The sequence below is a fragment of the Plasmodium malariae genome, assembly GCF_900090045.1.
Source record: "Plasmodium malariae genome assembly, chromosome: 13".
NCBI classification, from domain to species: domain Eukaryota; phylum Apicomplexa; class Aconoidasida; order Haemosporida; family Plasmodiidae; genus Plasmodium; species Plasmodium malariae.
In genome coordinates, this window is record NC_041787.1 from 2,051,022 (window position 1) to 2,060,202 (window position 9,181).

At 24.7% G+C, this 9,181-nt stretch overlaps 3 protein-coding genes across 3 annotated transcripts; 2 read left to right on the forward strand and 1 right to left on the reverse strand.

Moving 5' to 3' along the window:
* Positions 1-177: 177 nt before the first annotated feature.
* PmUG01_13049500 (WD repeat-containing protein, putative) lies at positions 178-1,986 on the forward strand (the record flags this gene model as incomplete). Its single annotated transcript, XM_029007497.1, has 2 exons — positions 178-1,723; positions 1,931-1,986. 2 exons carry the CDS (start codon positions 178-180, stop codon positions 1,984-1,986), a joined length of 1,602 nt encoding a protein of 533 aa, XP_028863880.1.
* Positions 1,987-3,195: 1,209 nt separating this feature from the next.
* Positions 3,196-4,224, forward strand: PmUG01_13049600 (tRNA-dihydrouridine synthase, putative; the record flags this gene model as incomplete). Its single annotated transcript, XM_029007498.1, has 1 exon — positions 3,196-4,224. The coding sequence occupies one exon, from the start codon at positions 3,196-3,198 to the stop codon at positions 4,222-4,224; it is 1,029 nt and encodes a 342-aa protein (XP_028863881.1).
* Positions 4,225-4,945: 721 nt separating this feature from the next.
* On the reverse strand, positions 4,946-6,336 carry PmUG01_13049700 (conserved Plasmodium protein, unknown function; the record flags this gene model as incomplete). The annotated part of the gene is made up of 2 exons (XM_029007499.1): positions 4,946-5,005; positions 5,413-6,336. 2 exons carry the CDS (start codon positions 6,334-6,336, stop codon positions 4,946-4,948), a joined length of 984 nt encoding a protein of 327 aa, XP_028863882.1.
* Positions 6,337-9,181: the final 2,845 nt, after the last annotated feature.

Genomic DNA, 9,181 nt, shown 5'->3' on the forward strand with positions numbered 1-9,181 from the left:
GGAATATTACATAAACAGAAGTACATGTACGTAAAATCACACATATGTATATAGGCACAAGTATATGCATTTATGCATACCCATATATATTATTATGTATATGTACGTATACATATCTATATCTATGTCTATATTGGCAAGCGTGCTCCATAAATTCGGTAGAATATCTGAAGGGAAATGAAGAAGAGACGAATTGGAAACTCAGACAATTCTTCGCGTGCTTTAGAAAATTTGAGTATAGGGGAAGAGAATAAAAAGTATATTTATCCAAGTATAGCAAACTCACCAATACTTTTATGTAATGATAAAATAATATATGGATATGGAAATAGCTTAATAGTATTTTGTTTGAAGGAGAATAAATATATAAAGAAGATCCAAGACCATAGGAATGCTATAAGATCATTGGATGTAAATGAAAATAATAAATACTTTTTAACAACGGGGGATGATAAATTAATTATAATATATGATGAAAATTGGACAGTATGCCACAGAATAATTCACAAAAAAAAAATAGTTAAGGCATATTTCTTGAAATATGTACAACGGGAAGAAAAAAAATTTGAAATACTATTTGTAGACAAATATGGGGATATGTACATATATGATATAAATACGCTCATTCGGAAGGAGGATGAGCCAACGGATAGCGCTACAGTTGAAGGTAACGAAAAAAGGAGTGCAAAAAATGGGCACCTGCGGATAGAGAAGTCGAAGGAGGATGATCAAAAAGAGGAGAAAACGGAGGAAGACGATAAAGGCACTGTCAAACTGCGCTATTTAAACGATGCGTTAAATGAGATTCAGGAAAATGATGACGATTTATTTTTTATGAAAGATTTTGAACATATGTTACAAAATAATTCTGAATGTTCAGAAAATTCGTTACTTAGTGATAAAAGCAATAATAAGCAAGAGGATAATACCGAAGGAGAAATGGTAGACGACTATGCGAACCATGAGTTATTAAATTTAAAGGATAAAAATAAAATGAATAATGTAAAGAAGAAACTAGAAAGGCACTATTTAAAATGTTTACAAAATAAATGTTTGCTTTACCCTATTATGACATGCAATTCTGCTGTAATTTCTTTGTATTATGATAAGAATTTTTTAATAATAGGTGATAGGGATGAAAAAATAAGAATAATAAAAAATAAAAGTATTAATAAGATATATAACTTTTATTTAAATCACAAGCTTTTTATTACTTCACTTCTTTTAATTAATGAACATACATTTTGTTCAGCTGCAGCGGATTGCTACTTACATTTGTGGGATATTAAAACAAAAGAAATTGTCGATTCATTATATCTTGATTTTCATTTTTTATCAAAATTTATAGAATTAAAATTAATATTTAACAATTCCAATCACATGAACAAATATAAATTTATCGTAAGCATTTTAAATTATCATCACACAGCCTCATCCATCTTTGCTACTATAGAAAATTTGAAAGGAATACTAATAATACCATTAATTATGGACAGTAAAACAAATAGTAATATAAAATTTAACAAGGAGAATATCTCGTTTTACCCCTTAAAATATGATGTATTATCCTTCCTCTTTTTAAATGTTTACAATACATATGTCGTATTTTTTACTGATAGAAATAAGGGCACTTTACACCAAATAAAATTAAATGAACACGGTCAGCTCGGTGGTGAGTTGATTACGTATGACCACTCCTTTTTTGATGGCAAGGAAAAAATGGGTAAAACAGAAAAGGCAGTTATATCTCTACATATGCAATTTACTTGTGCGTTGAACTACGTGTGCTGCATGTTGTATTGCTAGTGATTAGTCTAACTTGCTTAATAAATATGACTTAGTCTGTTCTAATGTGCAATTATCTGATCGAATATTCATTAACCTGATTCATTGTGCATTCTTTTTTTTTTTTTTTTTTTTTTCTTTATAGATATAGGATTAATAAATTACTGGAAACACACAACTATAGAGGGTGATTCGTATTAAATTTATATATATATGCATGCACATAGGTACATATGTATGTATGTATGTATGTATTTATGTATGCAAGTACTTAAGTATTACATAAATTTACCATAGCATGAGGATTGTGCCCTCTCCTACTTCTCCTATAAAGCCGCTTAATATAATTAGGTATTTTTTCACTTAAACGTAATACTTCCACTATAATGCTAGATTTATCTACTGTTACTTTTGGAGTGTATACTTCATCTTTATGTTCTATTTTGTTAATAATTAATCCATTTGGATTCTTTTTAAAGAATGCATTAAAATTTTGTAATTTGCATAAATTTTATATTTTATACAAATCATATATAAAAATAGGTTCCTCCCATTTTTATGTATTCCTTTTTTTTTTTAATATTTTACAAAAATTGTTTCTCATTGTACACGTATTTATTTCGGTCTGTACTTGTGTTTATGTATAAACACCCCCCTCATATGGATTATATATTGTCAAAAAAAAAAAAATAAATAAAATAGAATAAAATAAAATAAAATAATGTAATTTAGGTAAACGTTTAAGAGAAACGTGAACTAATCATTTATAAAGGATTAAATGTTTATCTTTTTCATATTACTTTTACTGTTCATCTTTGAAATTTTAAGAAAATAATTGCATATCCGTTTCATTTTTTTCGGATTAGTCAATTTTAAAGCACGAAAAAATACACAAGAAAACTAATATATATGCATATGTACATTAATATAAATGTATATGTATATGTTCGTATTATTATTTGTGTACAAAATATATTCCTATTGTTATATCTCCTCACACTTTTAAAAACCAAGAGAAGTTCTAGTATAAAAATACAACATTTAATTCTTAATAATATTGTCATTATATGTTGTAACTTAGACTAACCTCCATAATTAAACAACGTATTTACGGCATAGTTAAAAATGAACATTGAGGGATAGAGGAAATTGTGACATAAAAAATTATTTTGAGATATTCGAATAACACCCATTGTTTATAGGAGAAAATTAAAAAGTCGAAAGCACAATTAAATGGTATATGGGCATCGGGAGTGGCAAGAATCAAAAAAAAAAAAAAAAAAAAATAGTTAAACAGTTTTATGTTTTCCTTTCAAATGTGAAGAATTGTATTAATATTTATGTAGAACTTATATACGAAAGAATAACACATATGCGCTTGTTATTTGAGGTATAATTTTCTTTAAAATAATGATTAACAACTCAAATGAATATAGTACAAAAAAAGAATATGAAAAAACATTCTGGGAACAAATTGGGAAGCCCAAACATATTTTAGCCCCAATGGTTGATTTAAGTGAATTAGCTTTTCGATTACTTTGCAGAAATTACAATTGTCATTTAACTTTTACCCCTATGTTACACTCCAAAAATTTTGTTGACCAGGAAAAATATAGAAAAAGCTACTTTCAAAGCTGTGTTAAAGATAAACCTGTAATAGCTCAATTTTGTGGAAATAATTCGAATATTATTTTAAATGCAATTGAGTTTATTAAAAATGATGTAAATGCTGTGGATTTAAATTTAGGGTGCCCTCAACAAATTGCAAAAAAAGGAAATTATGGTGCCTTTTTATTACAGAAACACGATGAAGTTGTCCATTTAGTTTCAGATATAATTAACAATTGTGATATACCTATTACTTGTAAGATTAGAAAAATTGATAAAGACTATCAGAAGACTTTAAATTTATGTTATGATCTTCAAAGTCGTAATGTTAAAATGATTACAATTCATGGAAGAACAAAAGAAGAGAAAGGAATAAATATAAAACATTGCGATTATGAAATTATAAAAATAATTAAAGAACGATTAAGTATTCCTGTAGTAGCAAATGGATCTATTGAACATTTTGAAGATATTGAGAAATGCTTAAATTATACAAAAGCAGATGCAGTTATGTGTGCTGAAATTTTACTTGAAAAGCCATATTTTTTTTCAAATCTAAATGTTGACACAGTAGATATAGTTAATGAATATTATGATTTATTTTTAAAATATGAATCAAATACAAAATATTTAAAAGGTCATCTATTCAAAATGCTTTATAAATATTTTCAAGTACACACCGATCTACGAGACTTACTAAATAATTGTCACTACTTAAATGATTACTTAAACTTTCAAGCAGTTTTAAATGAAAAAAAGAAAGAAGGTGCTTTAATCGAATCATCGCACAGCTGGTACAGGAGATATAGGAAGAGCGTCAATGGGGAGTAGCGCTTGTTTGTGTGGCTATGTTCACATCTGTACGTAGCTGTACGTAGTTGTACGCAAATGTACATATATATATATATATATATATTACGACGTTTTAATTAAACTTTATTTATTTGAAACAACCTTGTCTTACCTATGTATATGTTTTCGAATTACTTGTTGGTGCTTTAATTGATGTATTTCCATTTTAGCTCTTTATTTGTCCATGCTTTGCGTAATTTATTTCAGTTTGACTATATTTTTTTTTTGTTAACTTTGTTCCTATTTTTTAATATAAGATATTTTCAATGTCAGCTTTATTTAACTCGTTCATATGAACAATTTTTTTGTTTTTAAAAAAGGATAAACATTTGGCTAGTCCGTCATTTGCTTTTTTTTTTTTTTTATTTGTCATATTTCAGAACTTTTACAGCTACTTATATGGTTAATATTGAAAATTAAAAAAAAAATTCTGAACGGTACATGTAAAATCATATGATATTTATTTCGCTGTCATAAAAATTCGTACTTTTTCATTTTTTGCATTCAATATTGAATATTCAATATTCAATATTTTATATTTTATAATTTGTATTTTATATTTTATATTTGTATTTTATATTTTTTTTTTTTGTTTTTTTCTTTCTTGTTGTTCTCCGTAATGAATCTAAAACGTATTCGTGAAATATATTACTGTTATTGGGTAATGGAAAAAAAAGAGGATGCCGTTTTCTGGTAAAAACTACTTTTCCTTTTTCTGCCTTCTCATTTTTTTTATGTCTAAAGAGATATTTTCAATATTCTAAAAACGAAACATTATATTAAAACATATACATATATATATGTGTATGTGTATTTGTATGTTTATGTGTATGTGTATTTGTATGTTTATGTGTATTTGTATGTTTATGTTTATGTGTATGTGTATTTGTATGTTTATGTGTATGTGTATTTGTATTTGTATGTTTATGTTTATGTGTATGTGTATTTGTATGTTTATGTGTATTTGTATGTTTATGTTTATGTGTATGTGTATGTGTATGTGTATTTGTATGTTTATGTGTATGTGTATTTGTATGTTTATGTGTATTTGTATGTGTATGTACATATGTGTATAAAAAATTTCGCAGCTTGAAATACTCGCACGGCATTTTCTTTGAAGCAATATTGCACACCTTTTTTTTTTTTTTTTTTTTTTTTGTTAGATACCTTCTTTATTTCTTCTATTTGTGAATTTAAAAACTCTATGTCATTTTCAGAGGAGGTGATACTTTTTTGTAGCTCGGCTATTTTTTCTTCATAATGTTGGGTGTCGCTATTTATATTCTCATTTATCATATCTATTTGGGCTTTAAGATTTTGTATTTGATAATTTGACAATATCTTGTTATTATTCATCGTTGAAAGATTGCTATTATTATTGCTATTACTATTATTGTTATTACTATTGTTATTATTGATGTTGTTGCTGCTGCTGTTGCTGTTGTTACTGTTATTATTAGTGCCTTTCACGCTTTTAATTGAGTATATTTTTTTCTTTAATTGGTTATCTATATTAATTAACTGTTCTTGTTTTTTCTTTAGAATGTCTTCATTTTGCATATATGTATTTTTTAATTTCATCAAGTCTTCTTTTAACTGTCTAATTTCTTCATATTTTGCTTGTATTGATAATTGAGTTTCATTTAGACAAATTTCATCTATTGCTTTCAATTGTTGCTTTGAAATATTTTCTAAACCTTCTTTGTCATTATTTAATTTTAGTAATATTTCTTCATTTTCTTTTAATTTGTTTTCTAACTTCACTATTTTATCTGTATTGTCTTCTATGTTTACTTTACTTTTCAACAATTCAATATTTTTTTTATATTTATTTAACTCATTTATAGCTGACTTTTCGACAGAATTTTTGGCACTAGAAACTGTCTTCTTTTTAACTTGTAATAGCACATTATCTAAAAACACTTTTTCTAGTTTTAATAAATTCTTTTTTATCTCACAATACATTTCGCCATTTTTTTCGTTTTTACCTCCCTCAACATTCTTCTCTGTATCTAACTTGTTTTTAATAGCTTGTTCTACATTTTTTTTGTTATTTAAAATGGTACTACTTGAGCTCATGTATTTATTCATTTTGTACGTGTTTTTTTATAATTATGTTCGTGTTACATATTTAATAAAAAAAAAAAAAGAAAAAAAAAAAAAAAAAACTGATTTGTGTTAATTGTAATAATAAACAAGTGCTAAATAATATAAAAAGGAGAAAGAACTGAATTTGTGTTTCTATCCGTAGTTATAATTGCCCATGATATCAATATAACAATAATGATATAATTTTAAAGGAAGCAAATTTTTTAATGGAAGTTATTTCGGATAGTACCTCAAAAGTCTTTCTTCGCATATATTTTATACAAAACAAAGGTAAAGAAGGCAAATATGGAGAATAATAAATTTGAAAAATTTTATATTATTGAAAATGTTAGCAATATGCCTATAAGTGTCAATTTATTTATTCATTTATGTATGTATATGTGTATATATATATATGTGCACATATAATACTTGTACATAAAACACTACATTACTTTTTATGGTTCTCAAGCGCATAATTTTAATTTTATGAACATACTGAAAAAATAATAATAATGGGTGGTAATAATAATTATAATGATAATAAAAATGTAGGTTTATGTAAAATTAAAAGGTTCATACTTTCTTTGTGAAATCGCATATTAGACACAGAATATGTTAAAAAAAATATTAATAATAAAAAAAAATAGTAAGGAATAAAATGTTAGGTATATAAAATAGTAAGAAATAAACTAATAAAAAATAAAATAATAAGAAAATAAAATAATAAGAAAATAAAATAATATGAAAATAGGATTATAAGAAAATAAAATAATAAAAAAAAGAAAGCGCTTGATGAAAGTGTGTAAAGTTGATACATGTAATTTTAAAAGAGAAATACATTGTGATGAAATTTTCTTAATTAATCAACGTATAATAGTACATCTCTTCTACATATATATATATATATATATATATATATATATATATATATATATATGTGCGTATATTACTTTATGTTTATCTGTAATTTCGTAAAACTCAAATGCGAACATTTAAAAAGCAAAAAGGAAAACTATCTTAAAATTTTGTTATATAAAACAAATTATGGCCGAACTTTTTTACAATTTCAATTTTTGTTATTAATAAATTAAAAATTATCTTTTTATGCATAAAAAACTTAAACTTGTTTATGTATACTTTGAAATGAAATTTAATTAGTTTATGCATAATAAAATTGGATTGCTAATTTTTACTTCTATTTAAAATTTCTCGTGAGAAATAAAAAGAAAAAGAAAAGGAAGTTATTTCCTTTTTTCATTTATAAATATAGGCGAAGAGACGTACATTTTTCAAATAAGACATTTCAACCCAACAAGTATAAATTAAATTTCTTGCAGTCTTAAATTCGTAATTCCTTTTCGTTTGCTTATACTTTCTTTGTTGCTTTCATTGCTCCTGTTGCTCCTACTGGTACTATTGCTACTACTTTATTTTTGTATTTTATTCCTTTCTGTTATTCTTTATTTTGCTGTTCAAGTTAAGGAAGGAGCTCAAAAAATATTAGGCTTTCTATTATTAAAACAAAAAACTAATTACGAAAAAAAAAAAGTGTAAGCAGAATTTTCTATTTTACATAAATGAAGTGTATCATTTTTTCTCGTCAAGTTTAAATGTAGTTATATGCCTTACATTTTTATATCAAAAGGTAGAATATGCAAGAAGACGGAATAATAATAAAATGCATTATGTTCAATTGTATTACAAAAGCAGAATTAAATTAATATAGCATTAACAGAAATAATTGTAACAATATACAAATGTAATGACAAAAAAAAAAAAAAAAATGAAAAAGGAAACGCGCTTTTTCTAAATGTTATCTCTTCTTTATAAATTGCGTTTTTCTAAGAAGCACATACGTGTGTACAATTATAAAGTTAAGAAAAGAAAAGAAGTAAAAACTTCTTAAAGAAAAGATGGGGTATAAAAATATACGCGGGTTTCGGAAATTCTTATTATGTATATTTTAATAGTAGTACATTGTTAAGTTGCACTAGAATTAAAAAAATAATAAAATAAAAAATAAAATAATAAATAAATACCTAAATAAAGAGAAAATATTTTATGAAAAACCATCATAACGAGATTTATCAAATCATATGCAACATCTTTCTTTAATAGCATACTAAAACTAATAAATTAATTAAATGGTACAAAAAAAAAAAAGAAATAATAACCGCATAAAATGAGAACCGAATAAATAGGATAAAAACAAAAATGAATAAAAAGGTGGTACATACACATGTATACACAAAATTTTACACGCATTGGTAAAAGCATTAATACACGTATTTGTAGTTTGTTTTAGTGTAATTGTGTACATATATTAGTATTCAATTTTTTTTTTTTTATAATTTTCGTAAGAATTTGTTATTCCTTTATTATTAGGAAATAAAATTTTATGTGCATTTTAAGTAAATCTTTACGTGCCGTGATTATGCATGTTTTCACTTGTATGTATGTATGTACGTATGTATATATGGTATGCACGTTTAAATCAATGTAATTATAAGAATATACTAGTAAGCACATAGAGTTACAAAAAAAATAAATAAATAATAAAATAAAGCTAAATGAAGTTTAATTTATACTGTTTTATTGAACTCATCGTCTTAGAAATAAAGATTATTTCATAATTTTTTTTTTTTTTTTATTTGTTGTAATTTATTTTTTTTATTATGATTTTCATGTGGAAATTTATGAATCATAATTTTCATTATTATTTAATTTCTTTTATTGCTTTATTTTTTTATGTTTTTTTTCAGTGAAACCTTCCTATTAAGGAAAGCCTTTTTTTTTTTTTTTTTTTTATCGAAACTGTATCACAGTTTATTCAGCAATACACATA